Source organism: Simochromis diagramma, unplaced genomic scaffold, assembly GCF_900408965.1.
Source record: "Simochromis diagramma unplaced genomic scaffold, fSimDia1.1 OVJJ01000602.1, whole genome shotgun sequence".
Classification (NCBI taxonomy): Eukaryota; Metazoa; Chordata; class Actinopteri; order Cichliformes; family Cichlidae; genus Simochromis; species Simochromis diagramma.
This window is the reverse complement of record NW_024387040.1, coordinates 11,147,279-11,167,293: the sequence shown is the minus strand read 5'-3', so window position 1 is coordinate 11,167,293 and position 20,015 is coordinate 11,147,279. Positions and strand designations below refer to the sequence as shown.

At 40.6% G+C, this 20,015-nt stretch overlaps 1 protein-coding gene across 10 annotated transcripts in view; it reads right to left on the bottom strand.

Moving 5' to 3' along the window:
• Positions 1-20,015, bottom strand: part of abi1a (abl-interactor 1a) — a 53,700-nt gene that overhangs the window by 26,681 nt on the left and 7,004 nt on the right. For all 10 annotated transcript variants that reach the window (XM_040044016.1, XM_040044018.1, XM_040044019.1 and 7 more), the window contains exon 2: positions 15,384-15,551. In XM_040044016.1, coding sequence (XP_039899950.1) covers positions 15,384-15,551 — 168 coding nt within the window. The remainder of the gene's footprint in view (positions 1-15,383; positions 15,552-20,015) is intronic.

Here is a 20,015-nt window from a genome sequence, read left to right as displayed (position 1 = left end):
AGGTTGCATATAAAAAAAAAATAAATAAAAAAAAAAAAACAAAAACACATACAACACAACGTCAACAAAAGCCAAAAAAACTTTGCAAACAACTTATTGTAACTGTCAGTGTAGCCCACCCAATAACAACAGATCGCTTTGGATCAATGTCCCTCCCAGCCTGCTCACCAGTGATTGATGCCAGTTGATAGGTGAAATTGGTCGCAAAGAGGTATATGGATAGCTGTGACCTTTGAGATGTATCGACTGCAGTGTTAAGGCACAATTTTTACTTAGAAAGGCCAAGGGTTTCCATTTCCAGTTTACATCGCACATTTACAGCTTCATGACCATTTGGTGAGCAGTTGGTAAGTGTTTGCAGACAAGTCAGTCCTTCCATGCAAACTATGGACGCCCATGGCAATCTGCTAGTAACCAAAGCAATTGCACAGAGGTTTTTGATGTAGTACAATCTTTATGTCCAATTTCACTTAGCAACTGGTCAACAACTGACACAAAAATTATAAGTCTACTAATAAAACCCGAGGCCCCATAATTTAAGCACCCACTGTAGAGGAGGACTCCTCTAATTTAAAAACAATACCCAACTTTGAGAACACATCGCTTTCTGGTCTTCAAATCTAAGTCGACCCCCACTTTCAATGAATGCTTATTGCCTCTTTCAGGCCAGTGCAGCCCACTGCTCAGATAAGGGGGGAAGGCTGGACTACTTGGGAAAGGAGGTCATACATTGACAGAATGTATCCACACGAGATCAGCAGAAGGGGCATAAATCTCTGAGTGAAGTGGGAACGGCCAAGCAGAGGTCTAGGGTTGGAATTTCAAAATCTTGAACAAACGTAACTTGACAACTTCCCACCAGACAAGCACACAGTGTTTTGGCGAGCGACTTGAGCAGCGACTTAAAAGAAAAGAACTAAAAACGAGTACACTTTATCTGGAATTGAGACAGTTGCTTTCCCTTCGACACGTACTGGAAAGAGAAGAAAACAGCCTTTTTCAGCACTTTGGCAGACTGGCCGCAGGATGATATCCTCGGTAAAACGCCAACTATGCATAAACGCACGGACAAACAAAAAGCTTCCCAGCGTGTACTGTAGGCGTAGTAAGGATGAGCTGGGCACTTACACTCAGCATGGGGAAAAACCTACAGCTAGACAAACACACCCTACATACCGATGTTTCTGTGTGTGGCTTGCCAGACCAGACAAATGTGTCAATAGTTAATAACAGACTTCAGCTACAGATAATTATAAGATCTGAATAAAATGGTTCAGTAAACTGATGAGAGAAGAGAATATCTATGTTCTTAAGTCCATGAGAGCTATTTTTACCACCATAAATCAGGACTACATGATGATGATGTCCAGACATTGGAGGTCCTTGTTGTACTGTGCGATTACGCCGTTCACTCAAACATCTGAACCTCAATTTCAGCCTTGCTGCAGATTAAGGAGTGAGGTGAAGACAGCCTAATCAGGCCATCTCTTCTTTTCAGCCTTACATCTCCAGTAAATCTTGACCATGTGCAAATACACTCTCTCGGCAAAGCACTTTTCCCCACCTACAAAGAGCAGATTTGAACAATTTGCAATGCTCGGTGTCTTCAAGCAGCTATCTCATGATGAAGTGTTTTCCTGCTTCTAGGTCTGCTTCCACAGACCTAGACCATTTCCTACACTTCCCAAAATAACTTCATGACAGAAGAGTCCTGAAAATGTTGCTATTGTGAAACGTGGAAACACTAGCTCACAAAGGATCTAGAGTTCAGACGTACTATTAAGACATCTTGTGGTTGTGTTTCACAATTATATAATTAGGCTCATCTTGGCTGGAGAGACTGTGACTGTTCAATGGAAGAAAAAATAAATAAAAACAACTTTTTTATATTAAAAGACACAAAACCACAAGGATCTCTTAAAAATCCAACCCTCGGTGTCCTAAAATAAGAACAAAACAACTCCCAAAGAATCCATATAAGGCAGCATTACTTGTTAATCTCAAGGCAAATGACTGCTTTTAGTTTGTAGTGTGGTTCTAACAGAGGAGGCTCTACAAGCTTTTTCTGTGATCAACTATAACTTCTTACAGATGCCACAAGATGGATAACCATAAACCATTCTGTGTACTTCAGCATCAGGCATAAGGCGTGGCTTTAAAAGGAGAAGCCATCGTGTCAGATGAAGAACTGTTATTTACTCATGTATAAGTCGATGTGCTTTCTCATCTTTGCATAATCCTTTCCTTCTTTAATGACGCAGGCCTGGCATTAAAGTTTGACTTTGCTACACAAGTGAATGTTCCGCAAGTAATGAAATGCAGAAACGGGTTTGACGTGATTTATATTTGAGAAAATGACTGTGAATATGAATATATTCATTCATATTGATCAATATAAAACTGCCTGCCAGGAGTCCATATTTATTGCATAACGCAGTGCGTTTCATCAGCGACCTCTGCAGTCGTGCATATGAGAAGTAGCAGGACGCAAGCCAATGAAAAAACTTGATACATCATTTAAAAGGATTATTTAATCAATCTCACAACACTGGCACGTAAAGCTGAAAGAAAAAACAAACAAACTTGGGCTTGGGTTTTTAATTGTGCGATGTGTAATTCTACCCGAGTCAATCTAACCTGTTGCCAGTGACACTATTAGACATTTACATAAAGATGGAACAAATGAAAGCAAAACAAAGTGTTGGTGTTAAGTGAGCGATCTCTTAAAAGCTTAAAAATTGAGTGTAGGGCTGGGCCATATTATACCGTTCACGGTAATACCGGTATAATGTTAGGCAACGATAGGAAAATGAAATATCACGATAGAATATGAGTAAAACGCGCATGCGCAGTGCCTTTGTTTTCATACGCACATGGCCGATTGTTGAGTGAAACAGATGAACCAGAATTGGTTTGTAAAAATGGTGCAACTTCAGTGATGTGGAACTGGTTTGGTGTTTGTCCGTCAGATACACGACAAAGCACATTTTTTTGCAGAACATGCAAGCGGCCGTCGTTATTGTTGTATTTGTCGGACTAAGATGCTCTTAAATCTGGGAGTAATCTGGGTCCTGAACTCCGTCTTTTTCAGGTCAAATGAACACTGCAGCATCACTGAGAGTTAAAAACTGTCTAAATTCTTTCATCTTTAATAAAACGATCAGCATTGCTGCTTTACCAGGTGTAACTATGAAGTTTAACTTCCAGGCATCCATGAAAACAAAATTTATTACATTTAACGGAGTAAGAAGTTAGCAGGAAGCTAGCGGAAGTTAGCTCGCTAGTTTCGAAACTAGCGAGCTAAGCATGATATTGCATGTTCTGACTGAGAGATTTCTGAAAAAAAAAAAAAAATCAAACGTACAGCTCTGCTATCACTTCCAACATAAATGAAGACAGAAAACTAAACAGCAGTGACGTTTGTAGGGTTACTGAAGTTGGGCTAGCTGGTATATAATGATGTGCTACGTGATCGCTAGCGACACAGCTATGTTAGCATAACATAAACAGTGAAGCTGGAGGAGAACACTAACACTTTTCCACTTATAAAAGTTAACGTGAAGGTTCCTGATAGTTAGAGACAAATGCAATCGCATGGCAGGATGCTGTAAACGGACCAAACTTCAGTCAGGAGAACAACTGAGATAATCCATCCACAATACAAGGTTAGTGATTAATATACTGCAACAACATGGGAATAGAGCAGCTGCCAGAGAATTCAACATTAATGAATCAATGGTACAGAAGTGGAGGAAGCAAGAAGAATGAATTTAATAAAGTTTGATTTATCTGACTGCTTTGTTTCGCTTAATGTGCCTTATAATCCCATGCACCTTATGGTCCGAAAAATACGTACTGCACACTGCAGTTTAATGTTGCAAAGCACCTCTTTTTAACTTCAGTGGATATTATACATGGTTATGCTCAGGATATGTCAGCCCATTTCTACTGGAAATGCCTTTTGGTTAAAACTTTCAGCAAGGAATTTGCATTTGCACTGTTGCATTTTTATAAAGCTTTAATGTACATAAAAACCAGCTTCTTGTTTAAGTGAAAATAAATGGAAGGTTGTCTTTTTGCGCTAGTAATGTTGTGGAGTTGTATTTTGTCTCGCATCAATTATATCGTCAGTTATATCGTTATCGCAAATTTTCAAATATATATCGTGATAAATATTTTTGGCCATATCGCCCTGCTCTAATTGAGTGTACAAAACACTGCTTCACATTCAAGTGGAACTGTTATGCTTTTCCTTGTTTTCTGTCACATATGCAAATTTTCATTGCTTTCATTGCCCATATTAAACATGGCCAAGCCTTCAAATAACAAGGTCAGTGTACGTGCAAGCAATGCCCGTGGGCCAAACGCTCAGGTTTCAGACAGTTTTTTCTACTTTTGGCTCCCTATGATGTCAATGAGAACAGATGTTTACAAGGGAGCCAATCAGAATACAGAGTCCTTAAAGGCAGAGGAGTTTAAAGGGCTTGTTTCCTGCAGTGCCATGCAACTGTACAACACAAATAAGGATTATTTTGATTGTTTTAACATTGTAGTTCAAAATGAACATCATTGGTGGCTTTAATAAAGGCCCGGCATTTTGTGTAGCAGTTAGTTTTGTGAAATAATGACAAAAGTTTGTCAGATTCATGATCATTACACTTATTAACTGTCTAAAACGTTCCTAATCTAAATCCTAATTCTGTCTAATTTGGAATCAGATGTGTGCAGGCTACCTTCATGCATGTATGGGTTAATTTAGGCCACATTACAGTCATATAAAACCCCTGTGAAACTAAACAAATAAATGTCCCATAATGCAAACTTTTCCTTTAAATGTAAGACAAGTTTGTTTGTTTGTGGGTTTTTTTATCTTTTGCGACATAGTACAAATGGTTTGTACGGGCATTCGCATTCCTCAAAGTAGGATGTTAAAGAAAGTGCTGTTTTGGTGCAGAAACAGCTTTATTTGTTAATAAAGTCTGCATTTTAATAGAGCGTAGGAGCTTGAAAATGTAAAAGTTGTCAGTATTTCACAAGATAAAGCCAACACTGGGGGGAAAACAGAGGAAATATTCTGATTTCCTTGAGAAATATGTATTATATTTTTCTGCTTTGTTATCAGTATTGTGAACCAGTGGCCCTGAGGACTTTGCCCTAGATTTGAACCTCTTAACTCTGTTTGTGCGTTGTAGCTGTAGCTTCCCACTAACTGTGTCCAGCCTCATCTGTAAGAGAAGCTCCATCCAACACTCCCAAATCCACAGTGAGGCAAAACGGCTGCTGAACAAGAGCAAATGCCTCTTTGTCCAATGCGTTTCTCAGCATGATTACAGCCAGCACATCTGAATCCCGTCATCTGTAGAGTCTAACATTTGTCCAAAACGGCCCTGCAGCGAGGCCGCTTCTCTGAGCGGTTAAAGCGACACAGAGCATGCCAGAGCTTCCATGTGCACTCTGAGCCAAAATGGGAGGTCAACTGCACTGTGGGGAGTTCTCAGTTTGGCAGCTTCGGTTAAACATCCCTCAAAAATCCGATCCCTCTGGTAAATCTAACAACCCACGTGTGACACGACGGAGCCAGGATTGGACAAGTGTTAAACCTCGAAGAAAGGCTCTCAGAGACAGAGAGAGAGAGAAAAACACTATTAAAATGAGCCGGGAAAGCATGCCAAGGTCGACGCAGTGTTTGCTAACACAGCACATATGGAAACACCTCAGCTGGCCTTTGCAGTCTCACTTGGGCGGCAGCCAAGGCAGCATTCTGACTGAGAGCTGAAGTTTACATACAAACTGAAAGCTGAGAGCAAGTATTTACCATTCCCAGACTAAGAGGTAGACAAAATTGAGGAGAACAAACACCTAAAACTGAGACTCAGCTGCAAAATGAAAGGAAAAGTGAAGGAAAAGCATTTCCCAATCGGCCGTGTTGATGCAAAGGTGTCAAACAATTCCCTACACTGCTCTTGTGGTGCAGAACAAAGGTGCAATGATTAGATGCAACTGGAGAGTTGTTGGCTGGGAAAGAATGCACTGGTAATAATGAGAAGGCACTCTGCTAGTGAGGAAGGAGGAGTAACCACAGAGCAGAGAAGCTGATGAATCACTAAACAACCTCAGTCACCACTTATTTCACATCATCACACATCCACCCTTTAGCATCCACCCATGCAGGACAGAGTCACGCGTCGCATTCAAGCTACAAATGCTACAAGGACGAGAAAAATGCGACAACAGAAAATATGAGATTAACAGAAAAATCATTAAACGCTGAAATTATTTATTTAGCGAGAATGACAAACAATTATTTCTTGAAGTTCTCAAATGCAAAGATTTGTTTTTAAATATTTTATAGAACAAACATGTTTCAATTAAAAAGGGGAAAATTTAATAACTGCCAAACAGAATGAAAAGTTTCACTTTATTCCCAAAGGGGCAGTTAGATTTCTTTTAAAGCAAAACAAAAAACAGGATCTGTTGGTCTCCTTTCTTACAGGTTTGATGAGCTGATCAACAAAATTGATTTTAAAATTTGCTACATTTTGTGTTTTACAAATTTTTTTGTAGATCATCCATTTTTTTTTTCTTTTTAATGCTTGCTGTTACGTCAGCAAAAGTAAAAGTCTGTTTTCAGGTCAGACTTGTTTATACGTTTTTATAGATGTTATTTTTATGAGTCAAATCACATTCATTCAAGATATGATCCATGAGAATGTGAGAAGATTCCAACTGGGTTGTAAGAATCATAATTAATTTTGTCCAACCAGAATTAAATGAACACGACTGACCGATATTCAAAAAGCTCTGCCAATGACACACAAGCATGAGCAAATTAAGCGCTCCCTAAATCACTGCTGGATGTCATGCCTGTGAGTGGCAGTTACAGCCGTTCCCTGCACCGTGCAGCTTTACATATACAGGATGTATTCAAGTCAAAAGACGAATATATACACAACAGATAAAAGGTTAGAGAAGCACAAACCAAATGTCTGGCAAAACAGAAGGTGATCCCTACAAGCTGATCGTCATTATCCACTGTTTGGAAACTTTAGTGCAAGTGATGTGGAGTTGCGTCTGTGTCACAAAGCAACACAATTAACTTATTCAGCCATCAAAAAAAACATCCCACAAACTGCAGTGTAAAGGAATGCCAAGAAAAATAGCACAATAGTTTCCAAAGTCAACTCAGAGATCCTTAAAAGTGAGCATGTACAGTCTATAAATCTATCAAAGACACATTGAAATCTCCAATGCAATCACATTGCATTTTGCTAAACATAATGAGTAAAAAAGGCTTCAGAAATATTGCTGAATTACTGGACAAAGACACTCAATTACTGGTTATATGCTTGTGAATCTGTAGAGACATAGAAAAGATGTCAATGTGATTTAATCAATAGAATTACAAAAAAAAGGTCTAACTTCATTTAGACGTCACAGATTTGTGAATTTCTTTCCACAGAATCATTTTCTAACCCCCCCCCCCTCTTTTTTTTCGTGAATCCAAACCTTCCAATACAAACCCCATATTTTAAATAACTGCTGTTAAGAGGCAAGAGACCACACAAGGATCTGACCGCCAATCCTGCCACATCACTATAATCCACTGAACAGTCATGTAGAAAAACGTGTAAATATCTAAGAGTGGAAAGTAGACCACCAGGCGAGAGAAAGGAGAGAGCGAGCAGAGGGATCAGCAGGAAACAAGAAGCACACAGAAACGCAGACAGAACGAGAAGGTTCCAGTTCCTGTTTGGAGCGAAGCCATTTCTTCCTCAACAGGAGGTCAGCAAGTCAGCACTGCAGCACAGACACAACCTTAATTCCTAGCATGCATGCTGTCTTATCACAGCCTTTTACACACACAAGCAGTGGACTGTAAAGGCATGCAACTGCTCATGCAAGGAATGACGATTGAAATGACAAATAACTGAAACAGTAAGTGTGCCAACCTGGCCTCATAAACACAAACCGAATCGGACTCTGAACACAAACACGGGCTGGCTCATGTGATCAGATAAGAATATTGTGTAACTGTAGAAACGCCATCTGAGTGAACCTCACAGCTGTGGGAACAAACTGAGTTTTCATTGTGCGTGCGTGTGTGTGTGCGTATCAGCTGCTTTCTGCATTCACTGCGTTCACTGAGTTCAGTCTGCACACAAGCCAGGTCCAAATGTAAGACAGAGCGGTTGAAATCACTACAAATAAATATGAGCTGGCAAAACAAACAGTAAAGTATTTTCAATAACGGCATGCGTCACTTGATTTATTACAACACTGTCAAAGGATCATTTTCATTAGATTAGTCAACACTGACAGATCGATTTGTGCTATAATGCAAGTGCAATCTACAGTTTCACAGGATAAATGCTAAAAAGTTAAATCAATTCATCTGAATATTTTACAGGCTTTAATTACTTGCACTTTTCCTTTTATTTTGATATCATTTTACTCTGTTGTGCTGTATTGATGCTGCATTCGCACCATCTTAAAAGGTCTTAACGATCACAGTTTCCTCCATTTGTGGCCTAAGATTGAGTTTCTTCCCCGATGCGATCAGTCAAGAGTCAAGAGAACTTAAGACTGTGCCACTAAAAATGGTCATAACCACATATATACACACAAATCACCGGGTCTTTATTTATAGGTCAGAATGTGAGCTTAAGTATGTGCCTGTCTTTTTTAGTGTGGCATATTTTCATGCTCAATTTACCGACATTACCTTTGCTTCGTTCTCGTCTTCGATTAGCAAATGTAAGCATTACAAAAAATTGAGTCATTTTATTTAAAAAGATAAGAAGATTACCGTCAAAATTTTGCTCATACTGCAGACGTTCAAAATCTTTAACTCCTTATGTTGTACATCTGTTAACAAATGTCTTTTGTTATTTAATAGTCTTTTTCACCAAAATGTAGCCAATAAGAACAACTATAAATGTTGGTTTAATTCACTCCCATTAAAGAAAATGTGAATACTGTGTAGTTTTCTTCAAACAAACAAACAAACAAAAAATAAATAAATAAATAAAAAAAATCCACCATTGTGAAAGAGAGCAGAGCTGAAACAAAAATAAAGAATCACAAAAATCACATATTCATTCTAATAATCTAATATATTTTCTTTCATTTAAGCTCAGTTTGTCTCTGCTGCATCATTTGTTGTTTATTTGTGCTGGTTTTTCTCCTCTGCTCTTTGTTTCACTGTGAGCAGAGCAGCAAAGAACAGGAAGTCATGTCACTGAGTTGATAACGACACTGCAGACTCACCACCACCCAAAAGTATTGGCATAAAAGCGTTTATGTAATACCTACTTACCCTGGAAGCTTTAAGATACATTATTATATTCACTAGGTTGTTTCTCCCCTTTCTCTGGCCTGTAACTCTTCCAGTAATTCTATGGCTAGGGCTGCCACAAACGATTATTTTGATAGTCGACTAGTCACAGATTATTTTTGCAATTAGTCAACTAATCAGATCATGCATCCATTGGACGTAAAACGTACAGCTTACTGCACCAGCATGCATCTGCTCTTATAGAACTATCATTAGCTTACAGCTTTAAGTGTGTAAGGTATGTGCTAACTAAAAATAAAGACAAGATGATAGTTTATTAAATTTTAATGAAATTTGCAGATTGTTTCGGTGGTGTTTAATAAACTCCTTGCTATCTAAAATATAACGGGACACCGGAGTATATTCTGGAGCATGTCACACTTCTGATAATCAGTTGTCTGCTTGACGTTTATTCAGCTGTGTAAAAACTATAACTTTAATCTCAGCCAAACCGATTTACTCAGGAACAAATAAAATACTAAAAAAAGCCAAACAATAACATTTTTAAGTTATCTAAGTGACTTATATATATTTAACCTGAGTAGTGAAAGACGGCGGTGAGTTTGAAAACGATTTGCCGGGAGTCCAGTGTTCTCACGGGCTCTAGTGAGCCTTGCACCCGGCTAGCTATCGAGCTAGTGGGTAACAGACGTCTCCGAAAACATCGGAGCGCTTTTGAAAATATGTGGTGTCTTGATAAACTGAGCAGATATTTGAGGTTTACACAGTTACATTCTCGCCTGAAAATATGTTAAACGTTTAATTTTGTGACCCAGAAAGAATAAAAAGAGTAATATTAAAACTAACTAGCTGCCGCCATTGTTGGAAACTGAGCTGGGCTGCGCTATGAATTCTGGGACACAGCTTCTTCTTCTTCGGGGTTTAACGGCAGCTGGCATCCTTGTACATGCAGTGCTGCCATCTTCTGTTTCAGTCCGTTATTGCACTCATAATTCCTACTACTTATTCCTGCGTCTTTTGTGATTTTACAAAGCTTCAAACGACGCGTCTACTATTAAATCAGTCGTCGACGATTTTGATAGTCGACGTAATCGTGACTAGTCGACTAATCGTGGCGGCCCCATCTATGGCTCATCAATTTTGCTTTTAAATGAAATGCTTAATAGTTAATATCTTTATTTGGTCAAGTTTCTCTCCTCTGCTCTCTGTTTCACCATGCAAGCAGAGGAGAGGTACGTCATCACCTCTAATAGAAAGTGTTGACCAAAATAGTAGCCAAGAGCCATCTTTGAGTTTCTTCAGGTGTCTTTCTTGATAAATTACTTTGTTTTTCCATCATGTCCCATCTTTCCATATCTAACACTTACTCATGAAAAACTTGATGTAACTATGATTGAATCAGACATCTATCGCAGGTAAATGAGAGAGGCTTTACTCTCTCTTGCTGTATTTTCAGTGCCTCTGGGTGAATTGCGTGAAATCAAATTATGCAATGGAGACTGAATTTAAGGAGAACGCATCCAAAAACACATACACCCTTTCTTCCCGTCCTCCCTCTCTATTCGGGGTATCACAGAGAGGTTCTCAATGCGAGGCACCGCTTTCTTCCGCCGGACAAACAAAGCACTCCCTGTTCGCAGCCTCTTAGCAGCCACTTCACACGCAGCACAAGGTGGAAGCCCCGCTAGCTACTCTATTCTCCCTTTAGACCTTCCGCCTGAATACTGCAAAGAGATTGTAAATGGCAATGACAGCAGGGAAGGTGACACGCCAACAAACACCCAGAGGAACACATTGAAACATTTATGTAAGTTGTACTGCAGCAGGACACTGATATCCACTGAATAACAACAAGTAATTTGGGTACGATCAAATGTAGCAGAGACTAAATTATTACAAAATGTTGTAAATATAAAGACATCACATTTATGTTTTCTGATCTGCTACAAATGAGCCGAGCTTCATCTTCTGTGTCCACCTGCTTCATATCGAGCCTGCAGAAAGCACAATATTTTGTCTGACAAGATGGTCACACTGTCGATTGAGTCAAAAACAAGTCATAATTTCTTGCTGTGCCTTGGCAGAGACAGCACAAACTACAAGTTGGTCGCTGGCCAGTCATAGCTTGGCATTTCTCAAGACTCATGATGAAGAAGGGACCAAGTACTGGAAACAAGAAGGCCAACAGATAAGGGCACAGACAGCTGTTTCGAGTTTGGAAAAAGAAAGAAACGGGAAAAATGAAGCAGGGATTGCCTGATTTCTTTGGACTCCTATTGTACGACATCACAAACACATGGTGGAAATTTTTACAACAAATAAAATAACTTTCATGTGCCATACGGAGCACCCTACAGTTTTCTAATTTGGCAAAACCGAACCCATTAGTCACTCGTATGCACCCCAGCACAAAGGTAAACAACATGAATGTGCTATATTCCAGACGGAGAGATGCCATCACTAAGCAGACACACCCTGACCAGAGTGAATCCCTCCTAACTGTGGGCAAACCAAAGAAAGCTGCCATGACGCCAGCACACGTCTCACCACAGGCACTGACTGTACTCTGAGGCATCTCTAGCTTTGAGCAGGAACTGGTACAGGCTTATGATACTGATAAAAATTGATTATAGGGAGAATTATAGGACTCATCCAGCGCACGCAACAGCGTGTTCATCATATTTCAGAGGCAAATGAGGAAATTTCCCCCGCAAGTTACAGGCTTTCCTCTCCATTAACCATTCAGCAGAATGCAACAGTGGCCTTTAGGGCTTCCGCTAATCTCATATCCATGAGCTGTGAGGGCATCACGATAATGATCCACCTCTGAACACGACAGCAGAGAGCTATAACAAACCCACAGCCTGCAGAGCTCACACAGCCCTCCCTTTTTGTTATTAAAAACAGAGATATGCTTCATAATGCCTAACTCATTAAGACCTCTGCTCTCACTTATTCATAAAAACAACCAGGCAGAGAAGAAGGCGTAATGAATGAAAAGGATATTAAGCACTGTGGCGTATGTTTGGCAACAGACAAAGCTGCTAAATCCTTTACATTTCCAGAGACCAATTATATTTAAAAAAAAAAGAGGCTGCAGAGTGTTATTCCTGTAGCTACAAAGGCTGTCAGCTGGGGAAAATAGTAGTTTGAAGTAGATATGCACCAACTGGTCACTGGCTTTTCAGCTAATTAGCCTTGACCTCTGACCAGCCTTCCTATCATAATAATAATAATAGAGTACTGTGTAAAAACTTTATTGCTCAATGATCTTGAGCAACAGTTCCCCAGGCTTTAAGGTTTTTCAACAGGGAGATTCCCAAAGAGCTATTAGCTAAAACATCAAATCTTGGTATGATGTGCAGTGTGTCGTTCAAGAGTTTGACAAAAAGAGCAAAAATAGCACTACCAGTAGCACTACTAGCACTACCAAAAATAGATGGCTCCATGAAGGCTGCAGAAACAAGCATAACCACCTGACCAGAGTACTGTAAAACATGCCAACTGGCTAACATAAGCCACACTCATCAAATTAATTTAGCTTTTGGAATAAGTGCAATGCATCTATCTGCCATTTAAAATCAATTTCATTTACATAACAATGTGATATTAAATGGTTTTACGTTGCTTTTGAGTACACACCTTTGATTTCTACCACTGTGGTCAGAGTTGGCCATTTTCTTCGACGCTGGATGTAGGCGTTAGTCTGACATTTATTCTCAAATTCAAGTGATTAGGAAAGAAGTTCCTTTAAAATTAGAAGCTTTACAAGAAGGTACAACATGTTGGGTAAGTCACATTTACAATGTAAATTCTGCCCAGTAACAGGGAGCACTTTATTCCAAGATCTATCCAAGTGTGTGATTAAATGAAAAAAAAAAAAAAAAAGTATAATCAGGTGTAGCTGTGGAAAATATTTTTATTGTTCATTTTTTATGAACAATGCAAATTTATGTTTCTTAAAAAGCAAAATCAGAATCAGCCAAGGAAAGTGGCATTTGGTGCATCGATGCTCTTTTGGTGCTCTTGCTTTATTATTATAATTTTTTTTTTTAAATAAATGATAAAGATATAAATATAAAGATAAATATAAAGATAAGCATAATGAGGGGAAACCTGGCTGTCAGCTGACCTAAAGTGACACTATTTAGTCATCTTAGAGGCTTCTCCATGGCTACACACTGTGCACAACATTGAGTTTAAATATAGCAAAGGAAGTCTGGAATTTCCCACGACAAGATACGAGACCATGGAAACAAAGTCAAATAGTGTAAACTAAGCGGAGTGTTTAGTGCACGGCCTTCTTTGCTGATCTGAAACAACGTGTCGAGCTGTCTTTCAAATATTTTTTAGATGTAGCTCAGGGGGTTGTCATGGAGACTGAGGCAGGCAGTGGTGTCACAGTGACCTTGGTATCAGCTGAAGGCTGTTTGTCAGGATACTGACTCAAAACTTAAAGTAAATTTGTCTTTTTGGGAGTCTCTCTCCGCTTTCTTTGCTCATCATCAGTCATCGTCTGTTCCTTTCCCTCACAAACCCTCCGGCGTCGCAAATGATCTTTTCCACCACCAGACTAAAAATGTGACCTTCAGGACGTCTTGTTATCAAGAAAAAGCAGGGAAAACTAAATCAAAGGAACTAGAGCCTCCAGTCGTCATCCAACCACTCCAAGTATAGTCATTTTAACACAAATTTTGGCGTGCTCAGGGTGTGGTGAATCTCTCCCAGTTCTAATCTATGAGATGCCACATGGCTGGAGTTCTTTGTTTGATTTGTCTGAGCTCTTAATGCCTTCATTGGATGAGCGGCTGGATTTACCTGCACATGGCAAAACCCTCACCCTGCAGAGAGGAACGGCTACAGGAGTGTTAGCAATGTGGTTAAAGTCATTTAACAAAAGCGTTTAACAGTTAGGCTGCTAACAGTACTAACAGTACTAACAATTGAACCACATTCATAATGAACTACATAATGCAATTTCAGGTTGATATTTTCCCCAGAGAAAAACTTCCATCATCTCTTTTTTCCCCTCATGTCAGTCCTGAGGATACAAACCTCGTGTTTGCAAAAGCTTTATTGGAACTGGCACTGAACAAAAGTGACCAGGGGCTTCGTATCAAAGGCTCCGGTCGCACAGGCCTAGAGGCTGCAATCGCCTGGCAACCACCGGTTGCTAAAACTGAGTATTTGCCATCAGTTGTAGGTTGCTGGCAGTTGCTGTGAAATTGGTTGCTCAAGCCAAACTTGCTCTGACCTACAGATCTGCCAATGACCCACTGGTAACCACTTAGGGAAAAACATGTATTGCTCAACGTGTTGGTGAGTGGTTGTGGGTACGTTGCTGGCATTTCTTTGGCGAGTAAAGTGCAGTCACCGGCTCTTTGTGTGGAAGACACCGGCTTGTCTGCAAACACTTGCAAACGACTTGCTAAGTAGTAAAGAAACCGAAGAGGACGGAGAACATTTGTTTTCAAACTTTTACATTTCAGCTGTAAAGTATGTGATGCAAAGTTTTGCGTACTTTAAAAAGCACATCTAGGACAGGATTCATTTTGCTTGGGCAATAAACAGCGTGATGTGTGGCTTTGTTTCTTGCAACATGCCTGTTTCTACACAAGCTAAAATCTAAAAAAACAAATAAAGTAAACAGCATTAAATAGACTTCTGACAGTTTGTGACTGACAGAAAAGTTTTTCTTTAAATAGGCGACAGAATCAAGCTTTCAAATGCTGTTATTTTCGCTTATTTATTTAAAAAACAAAAGTAATATGCTGTGGATGAATGGATTACAACCAGCTATGACAAATCTAACCCTGTGTTTTGAGGATGTCGATGGCTGTTGGGGGAACTGTTTCATCATTTTTATGCTTCTCAACCACGCTGACATAAAATAAAAACAAACAGACCACCAGTCAGGACGTGAGTAAGACTGATAAACCAATAAAGGGAACCATGGATGCTACTGTTTCATGCTGTGACTTAAAATAACCGAGTCTGTGTGAAAGTGAGAGGAGAAGTGGAAAGCGTGGGGCAGCGATCTTCACAGCTGCTTGGTCTGTGGCCAGGAGTTTCTGTGTGTATTTCTGACCTGAGAGATGTGGTTGATGGAGGACTCCATGCGCCGCAGCTGCGAGGCCTGGATGTCCAGCAGCTGCAGCACATTGTTGGCTAAGGCATTAATCTGGTAGGCCACGCTAGCCAGGGACTGGGTGGTGTAGGCTTTGGTTTCCTCCAGAGCTTTCCTCTTGTCCTGGGCCTGTGCACAGAAATAAAAATGTCAGTTACTATTAAAATTGACATAACAGCCACCTTTTAACCTCATCTACAAGTCAGGTTTGTGCTGGCTTCAGGCCAAAAACACTGCAAAGACCATTTTCTCCCCCAACTCTCAGTTCTGAGATACCACACTGTAACGGATCCTGAAGCCACCATTCAAGAGCAAAATATCCGCTTTTCTAAACTCAGAGACTGCTTCACAGAGCTGAACCTGACAGATTCAACACAATAATTCATTCGTATTATCAATAATAAAGCACAGCGTTGATAGCAACAGTTCACTTGTAATTCAAGATCAGATAACAGCCACACCTCTGCTATTTCACATCTAGTTTAAGTAGGAAACTTTGCAACGTTATCTTACGTGCAGTTTTATTGTCCCCTTCTGTCTTCTCTTGTTTCTATTAATCTAGTTTTTCCTTTTTATGTTTTTTTGTTTGCACCCTTTTAAAAAGCTTTCCAATTATTCTGTTTGGCTCTCCATGTGAATTTACAACATGAATACTCTTCTTTTTATCTACCCAATCACTTTTTTAAAAAGGTGCTACACAATTAAAGTACATTTTTATATATCATCATGTCGAAAAACACCTAGTATCATATTTTTGGTATAATCAAGCATGTCTGTGTGGCCTATAACTGGCCCACTCGACGTATATGAAGCTAAACATTTACATGTATGCAGCAATGTATTCAGTAACAATTTAACGACATGTTGTTCAGCCACCTCCCTTCAGACGGGCATAGCTCCAAGCTGATGAGCTGTTGTGTTTGATCTCTGTGGGCTCTTCCCTACACTGCTCTCAGTCACCAAGTCCAAAGAGCACTGCCTGGAGGGTAAACGCTGGGCTTTGATAACAGGGTGCTGTAATAGAAGACAGGTGGTGGCAGCAGTGGGTGAGGTGATGATAGCTAATGGTAGCATTAAGGGGGCAAAACAGGGGGGGGGAAAAAAATTTGACCATATGAAGACAAGAGAGGTGACAGTGCAAAAGAAAACAAACAATCGACGCAACTAATACACAAACTGTCCATGTGGCTGGCTAAAAGCTCCTGACCAGGAGAGCTGCAGCGCCGGCTTTTCCACGGCCGGTGTTTCTTTTAGCGGGAATCAAAGCGGCAGATGTGTTGGGCGATAACAGCCTCAGGAAGCAGGAAAGATTCCTCCAGAGGGTTCAGTGCAAAAGGCCATCTGTTGAAATCACACACTCGTTCATGCGTGCACGCAGACACCTACCACTGACGCCGCAATATGCAATGTGGTGCGTGGATTAACAGCTGGAGGGAAACAGATGAAACAACAACCGCAAACAAACAAACAAACAAAAAAACAAACAAACAAACAAACAAACCAGCCTTTACATCCATGATAGCAATTTCCAAATTGCAAGAGGATGCAGATTTTTGCTGTATAAACAGATTAGTGAACAGCTCGTGCTTAGCTGTGCAGAACTGCTGGCCTACATATCACGCCACAAGTTAGTTTAAAATAAATAAACACGGCCCCGAAGAGACGTTGTGCAAGATCCATTCATTATAGATATACAGACTGCAAATGCAAATATGTTGTTTGCAATGCTGTTATAACTAAAAAAAACTGCATGATTATGTTGTTTTTGTTAATGCACTGCAGCTGTGAACAGCACAGACAACCAGGCCCATTGATGTTTCGGATCACAAACGCTCAAGTGTGATGTGTAAACTCTACTGTCTCCATTTCTGTCAGACATACAAATTCATTCAAGGTTGCCAAAGCTTAAATCCAAAGAAAAGAAAACAACGTGATGCTGTTTGGCCTGCGTTCTCGAACGGCTGCAGTGCAAAACGCTCCAAAACATGCACGATCGCCCGTCCTGCTGACTCAAAGTTTCCCGCGGTGTTAAGTACAGAACATGTAAGCTGATGACAGCACAAATTAACCAGTCTGTATCACTTTGAAATTGAAGGTGCAAGGCCAGGACTTAAAATTAGTGCACCACAGGCTGCCCTTCGCTGCTGTTTCCTCTCCTTTGAGACGCAGACGCTACAACGACTCGTGCGTCAAGAAAGCTGACGTGACGAAGCAAAAAGGCCAGGCTGATCTTTCCTGGTTTACACGAAGGTAAATGTTTTACCTGCACATTAATCAAAAACTGACACTCTCAGTGAGCTGCACAGCCCGCTTTTCAGCTATTTCACTATATATTTCCCAAATAGTTAAATAACAGATCCCTCTTTGCCCTCTATTCTTCTTTTTCTGAACAGAATGATTCACTCTGCATTAGCTGCCAGAGCCGTGATATGAGGTCAGCGGTGGGTGCCGGGAGGACAGATGCAACACTTGATTGCATCGCCACTGGCGGCAATCTTAGATCCTCCTGCTCTAGTTACATCCCTGGCATCCCTAGTCCCTTTGCTGGTTCACGCATCAAATCCTCAAACCCAACCAGATTTGTTGTCCAATTACCCAGCAATCTGCACATTTCTTCAAAAAAAAAAAAAGACAATGGGAGAGATGTAGTAGATCCTAAAAAATGAGAACAAACAGCGCTTTAGCAGACAAGGAACAAAGGGTGTGCACAATCAGCTCAAAACAACAGCACCGGCAAGCTGAGTACACTCTTCCACGGCAGGGAGATGCAGAGAATGAGGTGGGCTCTGAGAGAGCTTTAGCGCTCCTGGGGCACTTTATCTCATATTTCTGAGCTGAGTAATGACTGAGTGAAAGAGACTATGGAATATCCAGGCAGCAGCAGACAGGCTGTCAGCACCTGAGCTGGGTTTATAAGGGGAGTAGAGAGGAATGCGCGGGCTGACTACGCACAATAAATATGTAGCTGGGAGCTGGGGCAAGCGAGATAATCAACCACCACCCTGACAGCATAAAACACAAACACACAATCAGAGTGACAATTCTTCAAAAACCCAAAATAATTGAATGCTGCACGTACTCAAGCTGAAAAAACTCACAAAAAGATAAAGGAGTGGCAGTCACAAGAAAGGCTTTCCTGTTTTCTGCAGGGTTTTTTGAAGCTCTTGGAAGGATAGACACTCTTCATCTCACCCATCCAGTCTGGCAAGATAACGGCCACTGAAGCGCAATCGAGTTTCTGTTTTTTTTTCTTAAACAAGACGCCTCCATGTCAGGCTCTGCTGGCTGCATTAAGTGCCGTAAAAAGGAAAAACTCCTCGGGGTCAGACGGGTTCCTGCTTCCGTTCCGCCCAAAAGCAGTAGCAGAAGTAGGAAATGGACAAAATGAGTATTCCTCCTGATGATCTAACACGACTAAAAGAGGACTCAAGGAACTGAGACCAAATGTCTGTTTCACTGAATCATCCAGAAATTAGGAACATGACAAAAAAAACAAAAAAAACCCCCACAAAGGGTTCAGTGGTGGGATACATTTGTTGGTGTTGCAGCAAATGCTAGAACTTGCATAAACATTTCTGCTTCTTTTGATTTACACAGCTGACAAACCCATCTGGGTTAATGCGCTCTCACTTGTTCACAAGTGTGCTCAGCACACACACACAAAAAATTAAATCCCACACACTTTCAGGAATGTTTGGAATTCCGCAACATGTCATACATCCTCAAGAGCTGCTGAGGGGTTTCGCCATGAACCACAAGTGTGGGGGATGAGCTCGCAGAAGCCAAAAACAAACACAATGGGACAGAAGTACAGAGCTTTTTTTTTCCTTATCTATAATCTTCAGACTGAACATGAGGAAAAACTAATCCTAGATATTAGGCTTGACAACTCCTGCAACTTTGTCTAAAGGAAGAAAACCTTAGCAGGGATCAATCCTCTTCCCAAAGCAGTACTGTGCTGAGCTGAAAGAATGAGCCTAAATCCAGCTGGAAGGTTGTAGAGCTCACATGGCACTTTGCTGCCCAGTGATGTATCGACCGCTGATTACTGCAGACTGGACGGGGCAAGATAAGTGAGGCAGCCGAGAGCTAGTGAGCCGTTGTATTGATGTGCGGAAGGTGGAGCCCATGAACGAGAGACACGTTTAAGATCTGACCACGTGTTACCAAAGCTATTACCTGATCAATTAGTTCCCTCTGCCATCGTGCAGCGATATATTACAGCTCAAACGGAAGGCAAAACTGTGATAGCAATCTGAGACCAAATGTAACTATGTCAGTACCACTAAAGTTAAAGGAAGACTGTCGTTTCCAGTTTGCTTCTGCTGTGATTTATCTTTGGTGGTGTCCGCCTGTACTGGGACTTCCCCACGCATCCATCATATTTGCTAAGTAGATCAGCTGATATGGCTGAACTGTGGTTGAGCTTTACTTTGCAGCCAGCTTAAGACAATACCTTGCTTTCTGCTTCTTACCAGTCTAGTAACATGCATTTCAAGGCAATTACAGTCTGTTGCTTTACGTATGATGGAAATAAAGCTACTTTCGGTGCAGCAGGTATCTGACGCAACCATGAAAGGACTTCACTCTGAA